The sequence below is a fragment of the Pseudopipra pipra genome, chromosome 1 (assembly GCF_036250125.1).
Source record: "Pseudopipra pipra isolate bDixPip1 chromosome 1, bDixPip1.hap1, whole genome shotgun sequence".
Classification (NCBI taxonomy): Eukaryota; Metazoa; Chordata; class Aves; order Passeriformes; family Pipridae; genus Pseudopipra; species Pseudopipra pipra.
In genome coordinates this window covers 92962409-92983005 of record NC_087549.1, presented here as the reverse complement: position 1 = coordinate 92983005, position 20597 = coordinate 92962409, and the positions used below count along the sequence as shown (strand labels likewise).

At 40.5% G+C, this 20597-nt stretch overlaps 1 protein-coding gene across 4 annotated transcripts in view; it reads left to right on the top strand.

Annotated features, from left to right (window-relative positions):
• Positions 1-20597, top strand: part of MBOAT1 (membrane bound O-acyltransferase domain containing 1) — a 56921-nt gene that overhangs the window by 22100 nt on the left and 14224 nt on the right. For all 4 annotated transcript variants that reach the window (XR_010432954.1, XR_010432957.1, XM_064665646.1 and 1 more), the window contains exons 2-7: positions 682-827; positions 1369-1446; positions 5127-5222; positions 15491-15546; positions 17720-17774; positions 20345-20528. Coding sequence is in view for 2 of the 4 variants with exons in the window: in XM_064665646.1 (XP_064521716.1) it covers positions 682-827; positions 1369-1446; positions 5127-5222; positions 15491-15546; positions 17720-17774; positions 20345-20528 (615 nt within the window). In the remaining 2 variants the exon portion in view is untranslated. The remainder of the gene's footprint in view (positions 1-681; positions 828-1368; positions 1447-5126; positions 5223-15490; positions 15547-17719; positions 17775-20344; positions 20529-20597) is intronic.

Genomic DNA, 20597 nt, shown 5'->3' with positions numbered 1-20597 from the left:
CTTACAATGGGGCCAGACTGATTCCCACATGCAGTAGCCAGAGAACAGTTGTATATTCCTTTAACTGTCTGCTTGGTGGTGGAACAAAGTTGTTTTCTTTGCACTGTTGAACCACAAAAAATGGTGAGTTGGAAGATCTGTGTGGAAGATGCTGTGGAGTGGAGGAATTCAACTAAGGCAGCTGTCCAGTTATTACTGCTTGTGAAACAGTGTCACATCAGGATTGTTGATTTTGCCCTTGTGCTGGGATTGGAGAAAGTCAGGCACTGGGGTGATGCTTCAAAATCCCAGTCTGCTTCCTGGCCTCTGCCTTCCACCAAGAGGATAGAGAAGGAGTCTGGCTGGAAGCCTGGTCACCTGCGTCGGGATGGCAAGAGAGTAAAGCCCTGCTCCAGGGAGAGTGAGGAACACCAGAGCCCTTCCGTACCCTGGGGTAGCTGGAGCCTACCCTTCCTCTTGTATGAGTTTTTGGGTGCCTACGGGCTTGTTTAATCCCTTCTGTCATTGGCCAGAAGTTACCATATGGGCTCACAATTGAGAATGCTAAGAAACAAAAGATACATAGCTCACTTTTTTGCTCCTTTTCCCGCCTCTGCTGTTAATTGTTCTGAGAATGGAGAGACTTCTTCCCCTTCTCCTCTAAGAATAACAACAGCTTTCTGTTTTGTTTGTCTTTTACAGATCAATTTTGTAGCATGTCAACTGTTTGCACTTTTGGCTGCATTTTGGTTTCGTATTTACTTGAGTCCCAGTCATGCCAGCTCCGCTGTTCGCCATGCATTTGCAACGCTCTTTGGAATATACTTTGCTGTCTTCTGCTTTGGGTGGTGAGTATTTAGTCACCACGTAGACAAAGCTTGGGTAAAAATATTTTCAAACTTCATATCAGCTTTTCTGGATCACATCTTTTTAGCCTTAAGGCACTTAAGGTTATCCTAAAAAAATAAATTAAAAAAAAATCTTAACCTGCATAATCTATTCCAAATCCTCAAAGTAAAATGAGTCATGAAAGTATTTTTAAGTGGAATATTTAATTTAATTTGTGATGTTTATTCTGGAAGTTGAAACCATGCCAGTCTGCTGTTAAGATTCCTCTTTTGGAAAAGATATATCGAAATTGAATGTGCACTTTGATCCAGGCTGCTCTCTCTCTCAGTGAAACACATGAATAACATCTTGTCAGTAAGTATCAGTCTATGTTGGATATTCAGGCTATAAAGATATAATTGGGGTAATCCATGTTTACTGGTACTCTGATATGACATTGCATTTATGTAATTTCCATGGAAAAATATTCCCTTACTCTGAAATGCCAGCACTTCCAGGTAACATAGAAATTATCTAAATACTCCCTTTCTTGTCTTTAAGGTATTCCATTCATCTTTTTGTCCTGGTGATGATGAACTATGGCATTATGAATATGGCGAGTATTCCCAACATCCACAGGTGAGCTGATGTGGCTGCAAGTGTGGAGCTGTCCCTCTGACACCTTCTCTGCTTTCAGGGAGAAGCATGAGGGGTTTTTAGAAGCACCTTCTCTTCTTTCCTGCTTTTCTTTCCCAGTTACTTGCAGGAGCTTTGTTCATCCAGTTACAGAAGCAGATGTAATCTCAATTTGTGGTTTCTTGCATTGATGTATTTTCCTACAAAATTGCTGCCCTCAAAAGTTGGCTTTTCCAGGCTTAATAATTTATGGCCAAACCTCTGGTTTCTTAAACATAATGAAGTCATGTTCTCCTTGGTCTTGTATTCTTGAGGATTGCATTCCATAATCCTTTTTAATGTGTTTTCCCCCTTGCTCTTTGGCCTTTAGGTATTTTCCACTTATTCTTGAGTTAGGTAGTTCAAATAAGGTCACTGTGGCAGCATAACTTAGTGATCCACAAAATGAAGTCTTGCATTTGGTACTGGGCTTTGAGCCGGAAAAAGTAGAAAGTACCAGAACTGTCATTGCTGCTTAGTAGAAGCTTATGTTATGATCACGAGAAGTTCTCCACCATGGTATTGATCTTTTCCCTATACAAACGCCTTAGAGGAAGGAAGGCACGTAAGACTCCTGAAGAGCTTTATCAAATGAGTGCCCTCCTGGCCAAAAGACAAAAAGTGCTTTCTTATGAAAATGAAAACTGCAGGATAGTTATGTCTTCTTCTTTCACTGACTGAGAGAAATTTGTGTGGAAGAACTTCTCTGTTCAGTCACTAAGCCTTCTCGTGTGGGTACCATACTCTCTTGAGAGAGAGTTCAGCACCAGCGAGTTTTTAAAATTGTTTAGGTGGAGTTGTTTGCTTCCCATCAGTTTACATAAATAGGAATTTTTATTTGTAAAGCTGCTACTTTATAGCTGGTGGTTCTTCCCACTTCCGTACTTTTGTGTTGGTCTACCTAACAGCATGTGGTTAATACTGTGGTTTGGGTGTCTTACAGGTGATTTCTGTCTCTGCTCTGTGTGGCTGTTTCTGTAGCTGCTGCTGAATGCTCATAATCCACAACAGTCTGGGCTGGTGAATGGAAAGCCTTTCTTCACTTGTCCTCAGGGCCAGGGCTGTCTGAGGATCTGATGTTCAGATAATCATCTCGCCTTCTTTTTAGTCACTTCCTGAGGAGAACTCTGTCTAATATCTAAGTGGGATCCCCACTTAAGATTATTTAGAAACATGAAGTATAAACAACAAGCCTGTCTACAGCAGTCACTAGCATTTTGCACCAGCAAGATAGGTATTAAGGAGGTTTTTTCCCACCCCCTCACAGAGTGCAAATCCCAGAAGTCCAGAAATTATTAATAACTTCAGAAAAAAAAGTAATTGGATAATATTTGTTAAAGAAATGCCATCCAGAGACCAAAACAAAAAGGTGTTAAAAATGCGTATTACTTATTTCCTGGGCGTTGTCCCTGCCAGTCACTTGAGGGAAATACAGGAGTTAGTGATTGTAGATCGGGGAACCAAGTCTATGCAGGGAATCATCCAATGGTTATTTACATCTTCCTAGGTAAGTTGAGGTGATGATAGGGAAATGGACACAGCTGGGAAAAATGGCTGTATACTGCAACACAAAATAAGCTGGTTCATATAATGTCACCCACTGCTGCAAGATAGTAATGAGTTGATTTGATTCAATGTGAAATGTCAATCCAACATGCTGAAAAACCTCAGGAGGTCTGGGAGGATTGGGTTAGGACTTTTCCACTGTATTCCACTAGCCATGGCAGTGTGATTCAAAGTGCATCAACATTATGAACTTTGGCAAAATAACAATGTATTCAGACTGCTTGAGAGTAAGCTTGACCAATGTTGCTTTAAGCTCTGGAGCTGTTCATACAGGGGGCCTGTAAAAGCACAGAATCCTTCGTAGTGGGGCTTCAAGACTTGGCTTTTTTTTCCCTCCAAAAAATACAGTGGAAGAGAACAAATGATATAAACTACATAATTTAACCTTCATGCTCCTTTCCCTGGTTATTTTCTGATATCTTGCTCTCTGGTGAGGCTGCTAGCCTTCAAGGCCTATAAATGGACAATTTAATCCAGGAACAGAAGTGCTCCCAGCTGCAGAAGCAGTTCAGCATATCTCTCCCTTCTTGCCCCCCTTTCAATCTAAGTGCTTTACACTTAAGTGTTGAGGCTTATTTTAGATCCTTCAGGCTGTCTCTTACTCTTACGTGTCTGAGATGGGTGACTTGCCTTTAGAGGGATGTTTGCTGCTCTCCCTAGATGAGAGAGGAGTCCAAAGACCTTGCTGAGGCAGGATGCCTGGGATGCCGGACCCAGATAAATAAGATAAATTCTACTCTGAATCTCCTGAAGAATCTGTCGTGTCCCCTCAGTCTGCCTTTCATCCAGCTGTTTGCTATGGGCCATGTGACCTACAGGATGACTTGCAATCCATCACTGTCGTTCACACTGCAGTTTATTAGTCCCTAGGGAGGAAAAACTCATTTCTTTTAAAACCAGCCATAATTTTACAAAGGTCTGGCTCTTTTTCAGTTGTCTGCTGAGTGATCCTATTGTCTGATTTCACCTTTAGTTCTCCCCTGTGATTGATCCTCTTATGGGTCTGGGGGGGAATCTTGCTTGGCAGTGTGTGCTTACCAGCCTCCTATGGCTCGGCTCTTCCTTGCGTACCCGATGTGCCATCTTATTCTGTAATCTGTTGGTCTTTGCACCTTCTCCTCCACATGGATAACTTCTGCTACAGTGGACACCAGTAGACCTGGTCCTGGCATGTACATGTGATGCAAGCCTTTCATTCTGGTGCCCCAGCTCTCCATTCCACTGTGTAGATTGCTTCATGTGTCAAACTGTTTCCAAACATCCATCTGCTTCTTACCTCTCCAGTATCCTCTTTCTTGCTCTCATAAATACAGGGAGAAGTTACTTGTATGAAGGGCTGCATCTGCCCACGCAGACACTGCAGCACTTGCAGTCTTCAGACTGTTCAGCTCTTAAGATAGAAAGAGTCATGCTACTGCCCTGCCTAACATAAGTTTGCTATCATCTTGAAAAACAGAGAATGAATTTGTCACAGTCTACTTAAGGAATGCTTCTTTGGTTGGACACAGTGATCTTAAAGGTCCTTCCAGACTAAATGATTCTATGATTCTTCTGGAAGATGGCATGTTTCAGCATGCAGAGCTGAAAAGAATAGGCTATGTGTCATTATGTGCCTTTACAGAAAATCAGAGGAGAGAAAATACCTGAACCTTGAAATATTTTAGTCCCTGCTAGATCTGAGGGAAAGCTGTAAATAAAGAGCATTTACAGATAAAAAAGTCAGTGAATAACTTCAGTGATGCACATACAGTATCATCTGGTTTCAAATGCTTTAGTTGGGCAGAAATTTCAAAATAATATGTGAAGGTGGGCATTTTGAAATTGAAATATGCAACTTGAATTGATCCTATTTCTTCTTTTGTTTTTTCCCCACCCCCAGAGTGAAGAGACATCTCCATAATGTTTCAGCTGGGTACACAAAACTATCAGTCCTCTTTGAAAATTTCTTCCAGGTCTTGTAGCATAGCTTCAGACTTGTTAACAATCTAATTTGCAAAAATCAAAAGTAGCCCAAACCCAGTTTAGTTCTTGTTGGTACTTGTGTTGGTAACTATGTGTTCTGTATGTTGTGTTTTTAGGTACTCCTTTGTCGTAGCTATGGGATACCTCACGTTGTGCCACATAAGCCGAATATACATATTTCATTATGGTATTCTCACTACAGATTTTTCCGGGTGAGTGAGTCTGGAAGCTGGTTCCTGTTTCAATTAGTATTAGTTAATTTTGGTACGTTTTAAGAATAATTTGTATGTTACCTGTGGAGCACCTGCAATTTTTTTCCCTTAAGCTTTTTCCAAGAGTTTTGTTGTGGGTTTTTTTTAGTTTTTTTAAGGAAGGATCAAGCACTGTATGATTTTTGCACTGACTCATTGTTTCTACTGGTTTTTTGTGAGGCACTGTCTAGTTAGGAAGGTAGAGCTTGGTTAGCTAGGCTTCTACCTAGAGCAGCCTGGGAGGGTAAGTCTGTACAGCCTCTTACTGGAGCTGGAGGACTACTATGGTCCTGGTGAGTGGCATGGCTGGTGCTCTGGTCCCTGGTGGTCTGCCCTGAGAGGTGAGATGGGCTGCTCTTCCAGCTTCCTAGGCACACCTGTTGGCTCTGTGTCGTCCTTTCCCCCATTCTGATTTATCTTGAAGCCCCAGCTGGGAAGATATTTCCCACCCCAGCTGGGAAGGTGTTTTTTACCCATCCCAGGCACTTCAGTGGGCATGAGGGGAGGGCTTGGGCAGGGGGAGAGTTGCTAGGGGAGCTGGAAGCAGCTCTGAGTAAACCAAACAGACATAAGAGATCAGCTTTGGTTGTTGGCACCAGTTTTATGGGTTCTCTCATGGGGGCAGGTTGTGGCTGCTGTTTAATTAGCACAAGTTTTTATATGTTATGCATTTCCATGAAACAGTGTTTTTCATATATGCTGTAGTCTCTGATTTTACTGAAGCAGAGGATGCTTTGCAAAAATAGAGACAGCTAACCCTACATGTTTTATGAAAGGAAGGTATGCTTTTGCATGCTTTAAAAACAGTGGGCTCATCTGCATTCCACTTGTTTAATTGAATGTCTGAATACAGACTAATTAGTAACATACTATGAAAAAATTCTGTAAACTGGCACAGTAACTTGTGACATGACTCTTCTTAGTCTGCCATCTTACGGGCATAGAGTAGGAGATTGAAGATTTTTGCTGTCTGTGTGCACTTGTCTCTCTCTGAGGCAGTGGGTTTAAGCATTTAATTAAATTCTAGGGGGTAGAGGGGAAGTTGCTCTGTGAATTTTGGTTTTTTTTATTAGAGAAGGGTGCAGAAATGGGAACTCACACATTTAGAGAAATTTAGTTCTATAATTTTTCTGTGGTTCTTTTATACAAAAAAGCATGTCTTGAAAGAGTGTGACATACCAAGAAGCCTGTAAATGAGATTAGAATGGTATAGCTCTGTGTGTGTATGAGACAGAGGCAGAGAGAGAAATGCAAGAGATCATACTTTTCTGAATAGTGCATTCAGAAATGCACTGTGAGGCATATTAGCTCTCTCTCTCTGAAGATATTTTAATAAAGATCCAGCTGAGACTGGGGGTTTATTTTATAAACCAGGTAGCATTTTCTTCTCTCTTGGTGAAAAAAGAACTACTCTTATTTAATGATGAGTTCAAGAATAATAACGGCAGTGAAAGAATAATACCTGAACTTACTGTGTTATTTGATTTTGTCCTGGTGCTTCAAGATACACACCAATTTATAAACTTGAGTCAAACATAAAACTGCCAAGTAGTAAGCAAATGGAAAATATAGTATGGATATGAACTGCATCTTCATGGTATATTTTAAAAGCTAGCATAAATAAAAATACTGTAGTGGTATCAATAAAAACTTGCAGTCCAAAGTGGTGAAACCCAGGTCTGCCTCATAAATCTGTCTTAAAACAACTGTAAATAATATGTGCCCACTGAGGCTTTATGCACATACCTGAACAGATGTGATGACCCAGAGAGACAAAATATACTCTCTGGCCACAGTTTTATCATGTATGAGCAGCAACTGAACCTCCTCTTGCTTGTCCTGCCATATTTGATGGTTCCTCATCTATTGCATAATAGATAGTTGATAACTGATAATAGGGAAGCATTCGGGCAGGTTCCTAGCTGGAAGGATGGTCTTAAATTTCTCCCTTAGGACTTCATAAACAACCGAGACAGAATCTGTGGAGCTGTGCCCATCTCTCTCCAGCCTCCCGCCCTTTTAGGTGAATGTGGCTGGGGATATACATTGAGAAGGCAAGACACTGGATTTAGGGGAATCTTTAAGTTGGAAAAAAAAGCCCATCATCTGCAGACTTGTGTTTGAGGTCTCAATATCCTGTAAGTCTCTGGTGATATCTGGTTGCAAGGAGGAGTTTTAATCTGCATCAAATAGGCACTTAACCAGATCTAGTCCATCCCCTTTCCAATATCAGTTCCCTAAAATGACAAGCCAGATGTTAAATGAGTGTTTCACAGCATCAGTGATGAAAGCCAGCATCCTTCATTTTCTCTCTTGACCTGCTTTGTGCACCTAACAACTTGCATGCATAACCCTTTTGATGTGTGCTTGCAAATATATATATTTTTTTTTTAGTGATGGTTGTGCTATTTGTTTGGAGCCCCCATATTTTGTGAACATAGCTTGTAAAATGCAGGTAGAGATGGAGAGAACAAAATACTTTTGAGTTATATCATAAGAAAACTGGAAAATGGAAGATCAAACTTCAATGCATCGTTTCAGGGTTAAAAAATATGAAATAAGTGACTTGTTCCCTACTGGTGACTAGTTAATTCTTCTAACTCATGCAAACAGTAGGTTTAGTCACCGAGTCCCACAGTCAGAACTGTACTCAAGCTGTTTGCAGCAATTTCTTGATTTAACAGTTTTTCATGTATTACATAGTACTTAAGGGAAAACTAATTTTTTTTTTAAATTATTGCCAGGTTTTAAGGAAAACCAGTTCCAGCTTGCTGCACTTGAATTTTAATTTCTTTTTTAAAAATATACATATTCTATCAAATCTCTTTCATTTATATGATTTCTCAAATGAGTGGTGACATAATGTAGGAACTTTGTTTACTACTTTCTCAAAGAAAACTATTCTTTTTTTAACACTAATTAAACAATAACTGAATGCTGTACTTCACCCTTAATTCAAATCAATCTTTGAGAGAAACATGCATGTTTTATTTTGCTTGACATTTATACATAATACCTGGAAAAACTAAATCCTAACTCTTTCTCTCTCTTATTTCTTCTTTATGCTAAGAGGATTATGCTGGTAAGTTGCCTGCTTTCTATATAACTTTATAAAACCAGTAGCAATATCATACGCTTTGTGTTTTTTCCATTTGTATCACAGGCTCAGATTGAGTATAGTAATATTATGGCTTTAAGGAAAAATTAGTTTTAAGTAAGGAATCTTGATTGTGATTTTTGGAAACTAGTAATAGATATGGTTTAGATCTAGCAAGCTGCATGAACAAATGCCATATGCATATGATCATCTGGATGGAATTCTGAGGATGTCTGCATCCATATGGAACTTGTGTCTTTTTAATCCTTTGCTTGATTAAGCTCATAGAGCTTTTTAGTTTCCTCTTTGAATTCTTGCAGTGTCTGACCAAAATTTCCTAATATTGCAGGTCATTCAGTGAAATGTCAGAGTGATTGTGCAGATGTGAGTTTCTTTCATATATGAGGAGTGGCTGAGAGAGCTGGGGTTGTTTAGCCTGGAAAAAAGGAGGGACCTTGTAGCACTTTACAACTACTTGAAAGGAGGTTGAAACAAGGTGGGGGTCAGTCACTTCTCCCAGGTAACAAGTGACAGGAGAAGAGGAAATGGCCTCAGGTTGTGTCAGGGGAGGTTTAGTTTGGATATAGGAAAAATTTCTTCATGAAAAATGTTTTCAAGCACTGGAACAGGCTGCCCAGGGAAGTGGTGACATGGTGCTTGGGAACATGGTTTAGTGGTGAAGATGGTAGTCCTGGGTTAACAGTTGGACTTGATGATCTTAGAGGTCTTTTCCAACCTTAATTGTTCTAAGATTCTTGCTGCCATTCTTTACAGCGGAGATACTCACTTTGTGAAAATCACCACACACACTGACACTGCTTTCAATCTTCTGCTGGTCTTAGAGAGACCATAGCTGAATTATCAGGGAGACTCGAGCAGTTTTCCTCCCCACCCATGTCAAATCTGTACCTCTTACATGAGTGTTTTGGTGGACATCACTCCTCAGATGTCATGGACATCTTTGTGTTCGCCCTATCCCAAATACAGAACAGCAGCAGCAGCAGCATTCTCAGCAAACTGCTTAGAAAGGGATGATCGTTGAAAGAGCCCTCTCGAAAAGCCATACAAGCAGATACTTTAGTAACAAGTGTCACTTCAGGCAGTGAATTTTTGCTGGGTTGTTAGTGCTTTGTTGCTGTTTTTTTCCCTCTCGGTGGCTTAGTATCAACCACAAAAGGAAGGAATAAAGGTACAAGGGCTGTTTTTTACAAAGGAAATACATTTGCTGATGAGAGCAAAGATAGCTGTGCTCTGTTACCATGCTGAAACACAGTGCAGAGGTGCTAACTGATCCTGCAAATTCGGTTGGTTATTTTTATTTTCTTGTCTTCTAAATGTATGACATGCAGTGAGTTGTTGCATTGTCCATCCCAGCAGCTCTGGGTAACTTTGGTCTGCATTTGGGGCAGTACAGCAGCGCAGGTGCAGGGTGAGTAAGGGGGGATCAGTCTGTTTCTGTGCCCGTTTGCTGCTTTACTGCTCAGATGGGGGTCTGTCCACTTGGAACTGCACTGAGATCGTTTACCATTGGACACACAGGATCCCTGCAAGAACTGCAGTTCTTGCCTAGTGGGAACTAGGCAAAATTCAAGCAGGCAGTCACTACTAGAGAGCTCCACGCAGATTGTGCATCCCAGGGCACCAGAACACTTCTCCAGAAGTAAACACTCTTTTAAGTGAAATGTTTCTGTAGTGAAGGCTTAAGAAATACTGTTTGGGAGCTCTCACAGAAAAAAAAAAAAAAAAGAAGAAAAAAATGGCAGCACATCAGCACATGCAAATTGGAAGTTGCTTTGTAAGTGCAAGTGTGTTTAGTGAAGTGTTTTTCCTCTCTGTGCTTCAGTACTTCATTTTACTGTCGAAAGTAAAAGTAAGAGCCCACTGCCAGTGAAGCTGTTGTGGTGTCTCTGGCTTGGCCATCCCCTCATCAGCATGGTTAACGTCATAGTAGAATGTGACTGTGTGAGCTTCTCAGCGTGGCTTCAGGGCTAAAAAGGTAACCCTGAAATAAACGTTTGCTGTTTTGGAGTCTTTTCTGCTATGAGCCTTTTGACTCCACCTCCTCTCTTAGTGAAATCAGGTCAGTGGAAACTATTTCTAGCAAGCGTGTGCCAGACTTCTCCACGGGATTACCTCAGGTCAAGCAGACTGTGCTTGGTAAATGTCTTTTCTCTTGTAAGCATCGAAGCTTGCTCAGTGCAAAAGCCAGCCTGTAATGTGGGGAAGATCCCTACAACAGTCTACTAACAATGCTGACATCTTTAGTTCCACTGGCCTGGAAAATTTATTGCATTGGGGAAAACTGTGTTTAAAAATTACATTAACTGGTATGTTTTCATTTGGAAGGTTTAATTAGGGGGTAAAACCCTCTATTGAGCATTCTGTAAACTGTTGCATTTTAGTCTTGTGTTATTTTCCAGGGCATCTAATGTGAGGCAAACAAAACCCCAAAGCTATCTTTATCCTGTGTTAGATGCCTTGAAAAATTAAATTGTCCCTGGGACAATTTCTTGACCTTTTTTTTAAATTAAAAATTGCCTGCTATGGTTTATGTATAGCAGGTACAATGCAGTTACAACCTGAGATTAAACTCATAGCCAATATATAAAACATAGGGAAGTCACACCTCATGTAAATCAAATTCTGTGTTTCTGTGCTAGTTTGTAACTGTAGTGCTTAATAGGACAGGTGAAGAGGAGAGGGTGTGGAATCCCCATTCAGCACGTGGCTGCAAAGCGATTCGTAGGTGTTCAAATACAATGGATTTCAAGTTGTTTAGGCTTCTAAATTTGTTTTATTTCAAATGCTTCCTTAATAGAGATAAATATGCTTCATCTCTAAATGCACATGTGGTAGGTAGATTTTAAATTCAACCTAATAATTTACCCCACTCCAATAACCTCTGTGTCTCAAAATTCGAGAGTAAGAAAGGTAATTGGAAGTTCTATAATTTTGTTAACTCCCCTTCTTGTTTTTAGCACTACTGACTTTTCTAGTAGAATCTAAGCGTTAAAATATTACCATGCTGGAAACAGTTGACTACATATGATACAGTGCTGTATTTTATGTATTAACTTACTCAATGTTTTACTGCTCTTTAAAACTAGAGCTTGCCTGAAAGGCTGAATAGAAATGACAATTCAATACTCTGGTACTGCAAAGTTTTAATAATCAAAATTCACGTGCTTAGGAATTTATGATACTGGTTCCCCCCCCTAAAATTAAGGGAGAGCTCCAGTAGTGTCATTATTTTGTTGTGCTCTGCCTATTCCTACAGTGAAGGCATGGTTATCCCATGAGATCAAGTCAGTGGGGAATGGTAGATGGGTGAGAGAGGAGGAAGATGCTCCTTGTTCACCTGAAACCTTGCTTACCCTTACTGTGAAGTGTTATCTGACACTGCTCTTGTGAAAGATTTAGTGTGTGTCATCCCAGTGCCACTGTACAGCAGGCTTTCACCTTCCCAAGTAGGGTATAGAAGAGATCACAGAATTGATTAAGTTGGAAAAGACCTCTGGGATCATTGAGTCCAACCTATGACCTAACACCACCATGTCAACTAGACCATGGCACTAAGTGCCACGTCCAGTCTTTCCTTAAACACATCCAGGGATGGTGACTCTACCACCACCTCCCTGGGCAGTCTGTTCCAAAATCTAATCACTCTTTCTGTGAAGAATTTCTTTTTAATGTCTGACCTAAATCTCTCCTGGTGCAGCTTGAGGCCATTTCCACTTGTCCTGTCACTGGTTGCCTGGGAGCACCTGGATGCAACCTCCTTTTCTAGCTGTAGAGAGTGATAAGGTCACCCTTGAGCCTCCTCTTCTCTGATTCCCTCAGCAGTTCCTCATAGGACTTGCGCTCCAGACCCTTCCCCAGCTTCGTTGCCCTTCTTTGGACTCAATCCAGCACCTCAATGTCCTTCCTTAAGTGAGGGACCCAGAACTGAACACAGTACTTGAGGTGTGGCCTCAGCAGTGCTGAGTACATGGGGACAGTCACTACCCTAGCCCTGCTGGTCACAGTATTCCTGATATAGGCCAGGATGCCACTGGCCTTCTTGGCTGCCTGGGCACACTGATGGCTCGTGTTCAGCTGGCTGCCAACCAACACCCCCAGGTCCTTTTCCGCTGGGCTGCTTTCCAGCCACTCTGGAAAATATGTATGACATGTAATACGATGATGTCAGGAGGGAGAATGGAAGGTATCTAATGTACTTTATACCTCTCCTTCCCACCCACGATGTCAGAAGCATCACTTTTGTGCTTGCTTGTCTCCTTTGGAGGTGGGATTTGAGGGAGACAGACTGTCTGTCTTTTCTGATTAACGTGCAGGAAAGGCTGACTTTTTCTGCTGGGTTACAATGTGCCATCAATGAGGCAATGAATTCCTAATATAGATGAAGAGAACATCTCTCCTCTGTGTTTATATGTTGTATGACTTTAGTGCAGGCTGTACTCTGGCTTCCCTCAGTTAATCAGCACGTCAGGATTGTTTGCATTTTGGTTCTCTCTGACTTACCCTAATGGGGGCCCAATTTTCTAAGTCAAGTGTCTAAATTTAGGCACTTAAAGTCATACGGTTATGGCTCAGACCCTGAGTTTTAAAGTTACTCACTTCACTTATTGGTATGAAGTGCTTGCCATAAAAAACATATGCAACAAATTGAACCAATTTGAATCAAGTGTTAATGTTCCTCCATAAAGCTAAAAGATCAAGCACTGACAAAATAAAAATCTCTGTTTATTGCAGTAGAACTGCTGGTTCACTGACAGCCTCTGTCTCTCTTAAGGATTAAAAAAATCTGCCTTTTCATATGCTTAGAGGATTAGGATTTATGTATCTTTGAAAGCAAAACTAAATTTTGTCTGAGAAAATCTACTTTGAGAAACAGGATGTTGAAGATAATGGTGAAAACAGCTTATAAATAATTTTTCTTGAAAGATTAATTGGAATAAAATTTAGAATGACTATTTTACAATATTAAAGTTGTCTGGAAGGTGAAAAGTCATTGTTGAATTTGTCCATTCCTTAGCTGGTTTAGGTGACCCAAAGATGTACAAGCCCTTGTGTTACAATTGTATTCAAGTTCTGTGCATATTTAAGTCTATTCTGAATTTTATGTGCAAACTTTTTTTGCTTACATTTCAAGCAGGGACTGCTGAAACAATAAAAATAATTTCTGATTATGAAGTTGGTTGATATTGTGTGTTCTGTTTTTGGGTAGAAAATGCAAATTGCCCACACAGAATTACTTGTGGACTCTGGAAAAAGATCAGTGAAATTTAGTGACAAAAAAATGAAAGAATGTCTTTTGCCAGAATTTGTGCATTTACCATGCTCCACGTATGAATTATCTTGAAAATCAGTTTGATTTATCTTAGGGGGATAGTCTGGTTGCAAACAGTTTATCTTAACCACTTAGCCAAGGATGATCCAAAATCTCTTTAAAATCTCTGCAGAACATGAGTATTTTAATGTTATTTTAGATAGAGACATCATTGAATGTAACTTTTGCACTTTTCTTCTTTCCTTACCTTGAGAATTTTCTGGGGAAAATACAGTTCTTGAACTAAAAAAAGCCTTCAACTTTTTTTTTCTTTAATTGCATTCCAGAAAATATATTGCAATAGTTAAAATGAGTAGCTGTAATATTTGGATTAATCATCTACATCTCTTAAAAAAGTTCCGTATACTGGTCAAACTGTGTAAATAGCATGTATACAAACTTGAGTTTTAATTTCCAGGTTGAAGACATCAGTTGTGTTCAAGCAGAAACTTCTATATGGTTAATGTTAATTTATCCTCAAATTGAGAAACAATCCGTTGTATAAATCCTCAGTGAAGACAGGTCTCTCATGTGGAACTGGTTTTTTACATGCAGGCATCACAATTAATGCTTTAAAAATAATGGTGAATCCTCATCACCCATTTCCACCTCTTGGCTATTGTGGTTGTGAAGGTCTCATAGGTAATGTGAGATCTGGGCACCCTGTGCTGGTGTCCCCGGGGGCAGAGAGGTGGGGACAAGCAGTGTGAGCAGGTGCTCATCACTTGCTTTGCCAGCCATGGGTCCCTCCAGATTGCAGTTGTTCAGTGCCAGGTTTTGTGTTCAGAGATCCAGAGCCCTTAGAAGCTGTATATGGACTACAGTTACCCCTGGAGCCTCTGCCAGTGAGGAAGTGGTCAGTTGTCCCCATGGTGTTCCCCCCATCTTTCTTCTAACCTACCTCTAAATGCTCTTGGCTGTGTCCTTTACCCTCACGGGAGGCAGCTCCTGATGCCCCTATGCTGAGTTTTGTCTTTTTTCCTAGTCCTTAGCTGCAGCAGCTCACATTTGCCTTCAGTGCCAAGAAGCTCTGTCAAGTTGGAAATGGGAACTATAAGTGGCTCTATTGGGCATACTGGTTATTTCTATGCTGCATGTTTAGTTGGCACCAAAGCTTCTGGGGGGTTGTAAGCCTGGCTCAGGTACAGCTAGCTTATGTTTTCAGAGGTTCCAGCTCCCACATGCCTGTACACTCCCAGTTGGACAGTGTATCTTGCACAGGCTGTTCACAAGGCAGTTGGACGGCCAAGAAGCAAGTGGGAAACTGCTGTGCTGACAGCTATTCTGGTATTTGCACACAGTCCTAATTGATAGAGCTATTCATGTGGGGAAATAAGCATCTGTATCTGCAGAATCAACATTTTTTTAGGGCACTGAGGAGACAGACAATAGGAGAGTAACAGTAAGAAGAGCTGGAGTTATGTTACAGAAGCGTTGCTGTATTCTAGTGTTGCATTGAATTTGGTCTTTGCCTGAAAGGAAGCTCAGTGGACTGCAGAAGCTGGTATTTCCTAGTGGTGTGATTTCTTCTGAACTACAATTTGCACTGCTGTGCGATAGGGAGACATAAAATAAGGCTTTGTGTGTACTTAGCAATTAAAAATTCCAGTGCAAGTTACTGTGGGGTTGTTTTGAACCCAGGCAATTGTCTTATGCCTGAGTGCCTCCTTCAGTTTTAATTGGATGTTTTCCACTTGTTGCTAATACAGTTATGCCCTTTAAAGGAATAAAGACATTCAGTAAGAAAGTTGGGAATAATTTGTACTACAAGACATGTAACTGTTGTTTCTGTCTTTGTTATAGTCCGCTGATGATAATTACACAGAAGATCACAACACTTGCATGCCAGTTACATGATGGTAAGAAAAAAGGAATCTCTTCCCGCGTCCTGATGACGACCTTTTTATTCCAGTGCATTCTATGGCTGAGATATGGAGTGAATGAGTTGTAGTTCATTGAGTTGTTTCAAATGAAGAAGAAAAGTGCTTTGTGGAGGAAAATGAGAAACTTCAAATCGTGATCAGTTCTCTGATCTCTGATGTCAAAGACAACTGTATTTTTCCCTTTGGGTACTCTAGTTCCTTTGGGCCCAATTTGGATTTTAGCTAGTACTGGTATCTCCTGTTTAGATGCTACGGTGCATCTCCATGAAGCTCTCTGAAGCTGTTATTGGTTCTCAGAAGTCAAGAGTTCTGTTTGGTGCATGGTTTCAGTCATTAATGTTAATTTAGCAAAAAATATGCTAGCGCTGATATATTCAGTGGTAATATACTCCATGAGTTGTGAGAGATAGAATTCAATAGCTTTTTCCCAGTGCAGAGAGAAGCGCAGCTGCAAGCAAAACAGCATTGTCTTCAGTCTTGTGCTGTGCTGTGACAAAGAACACTATTATTTCCCAGTAAAATGCCTGCGTGTAGTACAGTGTACAGTGCAAAGGCTACAAATGTCAGTTGTCATCAGTAGCAACTATTGCTTGCACCTACTGATGTTGCAGTGTGAATTTCTGATGGTCTGAGGCCCATTGCATTATAAGATGTGGGCAACTAAATAAGTAACCTGCTATAGAGTTGTTATGATCTAGGATTTAGGTGATGGCCACATCACAGACTGCAGGGTTTGCATTGTTTGCAAGCCAGGTTTGCACTAGTGAGTCTAAAGTACAGCTTGAAGCTTAGCTAATTGACCTTGTTATTGGCATTCATGTTGCTGGGGCTTCCCTGCCTCTGTTAGTTAAGCTAGCAGCCAGCTCAGCATGCCACAGCAGTGTGCAGCCTAGGTACACACCTAGAATATGGAAGGTAAATGAACAGACAGAAAGGAAAAAGATAACAGCAGAGGCACGAGTGTTTTAAACAGATCAGAAATCCTACAGATTAATGACAGTGGAAAAGGCTCATTATATTGTGAACACCCATATATGGAGCAGTTGATCAAACGGAGGCAGCTTGCAGCTCAAGCATCAGTGACAAATTTCTATTTGTAAAAGTTTAACACAGCTGTCCATAAATGGAAACAGACAAACAAAATAACCAGCCCTTTAAGTAATTAAGTGCTTAATTGTTTCTCTGACGCTCAAGCTCTCTTAATATTTACAAACTGAAACAGTAGAGAGAGAATGGAAATGAGCAGCTTATCAACAGTCGTTTTAGGAAATGGGTCCTCTGTGTGTGTATTGGTATTTATGGCCAGTAGGTTTAAAACAGTAGTGTAAGTTGATGCCAAGCCCCTCATCCACATGCATGCTTGGATCAGTGCTGTGAATCATCCCCTGGTGAGTTCTGCTGAAGCCAGTGGGATTCCTCACAGTTAAAGCTTTAGAGTGAAGATCTGGAGCTATTTGCTATAAGCAACAATCGGTTTACCACTGGCCATCACACAAGATTTTTCCTTAAAGTTTTCCTGGGATGTTGAGTCTGTGCTCTACCTCTGGCCCCAAAGGTCTTGTGCACTCAACAGGAGGTCACCCTTCCAGTCTGGACCTTGTACAATTCCAGATTATTACTGATGTGTGTGTTTAGGCTTGCTCCAGCAGCAGGCAGCTGGGCTGTTCTTTCACACCAGTGGAGCTTCTGTTCCCTGAGAGCCTGCTTCCCTTCCACTGCCCACTCCTCCTGCTGTGAAATGCTCCATTTCTCACCAAGGAGCCAGTGGGAGGCTTGTGCTTAAATGAGCCAGCAGCTTCTGGCAACTGAGGTTTTTCCAGCCCAGGACTGTTTGTAGAGGCTACTGGGGGTCACTGCCAGTTGATGGCATTGCCAGTTCCATTGTGTGTGTGGGAATATAATGGCTGCTCTTCCTGACAGTGTAGGGTGAGAAAGGGGGAATGAGGTAAGAAACTGGGTAAAGAGATAGGGTAGAACATGAATATACTTGACCTAAAAGTTAGGAATTGAGATGTATTAATTGCCTGTGACAAAGAAATTTTGAAGTTTGTGGTTTTAGAAAGTTACATGTGGGGTGCAAACATTAGGCTTTGGGAATAGCTTTTACTGTTTGTCTTTTGGAAAGATCTAATGTGACTTTTTTTTCTAGGAATAGGGCGACAAGCTGAGGAACTCACTGCTGAGCAAAATCGGCTTGCTGTAAAGTAAGGATGTAATTCCCCTAGTGATTTGTGTTTAATTTCTCCCAAAGAAGTTTAGGGTGTGGGTTGTTTATTTGTTTTTATTGTTTTTTTCTTTTCCATTGCAATGTTAGGAACAACTTCGTGTCTTGGCCATGAAAATATTCCCTGCTTCTATCCAGTGCATGATATGCCAAAAGTCCTATGTGCTTTTTCTATTTGCTTGAGTATGTGTTTTTGTAATGCTGCTGTTATTGCCCACCTTACACAAACATAACTTCTCTCCTATATTCCTTATTTCTTCAATCCAGGGCTTCAATCCAATCCCTGTGCTGGTCAGTAAAGCACTGAAATACTTGGCAATGTCTTATACTTAAATACATACTCCACATGCAACAAAACTAGTCTTTGCTGAATTAACTCTTTTAAATTCAGGCTAAGACTGTACTATATGGACTTTTTGGCTGTTATCTTCATCTGATCTATGATATGTTATTTTCCTAAGTAGAATACTTCTACCCTGTCAGCAAACCACTGCATAGTAAAAATTCATTTTGGTTTGACTCTGAAACTTCAAGTATTGCTTTCCTTTGCCATCATTTTTGAACACTGGAATTTTATTTTTTCTGTCTCCCTCCATAATGTTAATACTCCCGGTTCTTCATGTTATGTGACCAGTCTTCTCATTTTTCAGAGAGCATGCTGATCATCTCTTTTAAATGCCTTTTTTTCTAGTTTGTCTCTTAATACAAGTGCAGGATGCAAGTCAGTTTGTTGGTTTTTTTTAAGAATCTGTGTTACAGAATTAGTCTTAGAACCGTAACTACTTTTCACCATGAAGTGTTTGTTTAAGGCCAAGGAAATTATTTCCTTCATTTCCAAGGCAGAAGATTAGCCATCAGAAAATCTACCTATGAGCGTCAAAAAGTAGGAGAATAATTTCTTGAAAAGCAAAAATCCTGTAGGTAGTCTTGTATAGCTTTGTGTCTATTTTTAAGGCTCGCAGCATAATGTTTAATGCACTGGGCCCTTGTGACCATATGATTAATTCTAGTCAAATTCTTACCAAACAGGCTTTTTTTTTTTCTTTTACAGTAGATGAGCTCATAACTGAAGAGTTTTAAATCCCCTTTGGTAATACAGCCTTTTGTCTTCCCTCTTGTTCTTGGTCTGTTTTTGTTTCTCACTGTATCCTCTGTACATTCCTTCATGCATTGCTCATGTCTCCCCACCCAACCATGTGCAGTATCTAAGCTGAAACTAATGACTTTATTTTTAATCTTACTGTAGACCTCAGAAGCTCAAATCATGGACCTGATTTTGTAGAACAGAAAGATGAGACTTACCCCAAATTGTTTGCTGCATCTTTCTGTGGAATGCTTTCACCAGAGAACATACTGTTCAGGCGCTAACATCTACACATCTACAATAACCAGTAGGGTGAATGCAGAAAATCCTGGCTAATCTAACTGTTTATTCAAACTAATTCCACTTCAGAATAGAAGTAGGCAACAGAAAATGTTTAACTGTTGCTTAGTTTTTCTGCTAGAAATTTGTTTTAGTCTGAAAGAATTTTAAGTGGGTTTTGGTTTATGCTTGTCCATCTGTGCCTTGAACAGGAGAGCCCTGAAACACTGTGCTCAAGTTTGTGCTCTCATCTCAGGGCTCCATGTTGACTTGAATGGTGACTATTATCACATTTGTGGAGAGCACTCAGTGCACGATATTGATGTTGGTATTTTTTTGCCACATTAAAAAACTGAACCCCTGTGCGTCTTATTTTTCCTGTGGCAAGGACAGTGAATCTTCTTCATTTTACATAAAATGTAAAATTCCAGAAGGAACTGGTGGGATATGCACGTGCAAAATGAAAAAAATAAACATGATGGACTTTCTTTGACTTTCATCTTCAGCTGTCTTAGAATTTATGTGGGTTTTTTTCCCTTTGTTCCTTTTTCTGTTCATGATGCAATATAGGCAATTACTTCCTTTATTTGCACAGTAGGAGAGAGTCTCTTCATTCTCTTCCTCTGTGTCTTACATGACACTTCCCATTTTTCAAAAGGGTGGACTGAAGGGTGAGTGAGAGCCTCTCTCAGGACTGAGAGCCCTGGTCTTAAAGGCTCCCTGCCCTGTGGTTTGTATAACAAGGCACTATGGTCCCTGACCTACTGGACAGATGTCCAAAATTAATTACCAGCTTCTCACTCCTGGTACTGGTGGCCTGGTCAAAATGCACAAGCCAGTTTGTTTGAGAGTGGATATTTAAATTTATTACTGTTTTAAACTAAAATCTTTGTAAGATTACAACTTCTCAAATCCTTAGCGTTAGTTCACCTGTAGCTTAAGCACTTCATGTTACTTTTGTTCTGACTGCCATCTGCCAGACATCACCAGAATATAAGGCAGACTGTGTTTCATCTTCCCCCAAACAGATCTAATGAGCTTTCAACTGGGGTGAGGTGATAGGAGAGAGGTGGGGAAATGAGGCAGACTGTGCAAACAAAAACTGGTGAAAGCCTTTGCTGTGTTTTACCTTTTTTTTTTTGTTTGTTTTGTTTTGTTTTGTTGTGTGTGTGGCTGATTTTTCACAGGTCAAGACCTTCTTTACTGGAGTATTTAAGTTATCTTCTCAATTTTATGAGCATCATAGCTGGGCCTTGCAGCAATTACAAGGATTATATTGCCTTCATTGAAGGGAGGCACGTGCACATGAAACTGTTAGAAGTGAACTGGAAGCAGAAGGGTTATGACAGGCTTCCTGATCCTTCTCCAACTGTAAGTTTTAAAATGACGAAGATTTATTGCAGAGGGTAGGAGAGTACAGCTTTGTACATGATTCTCATA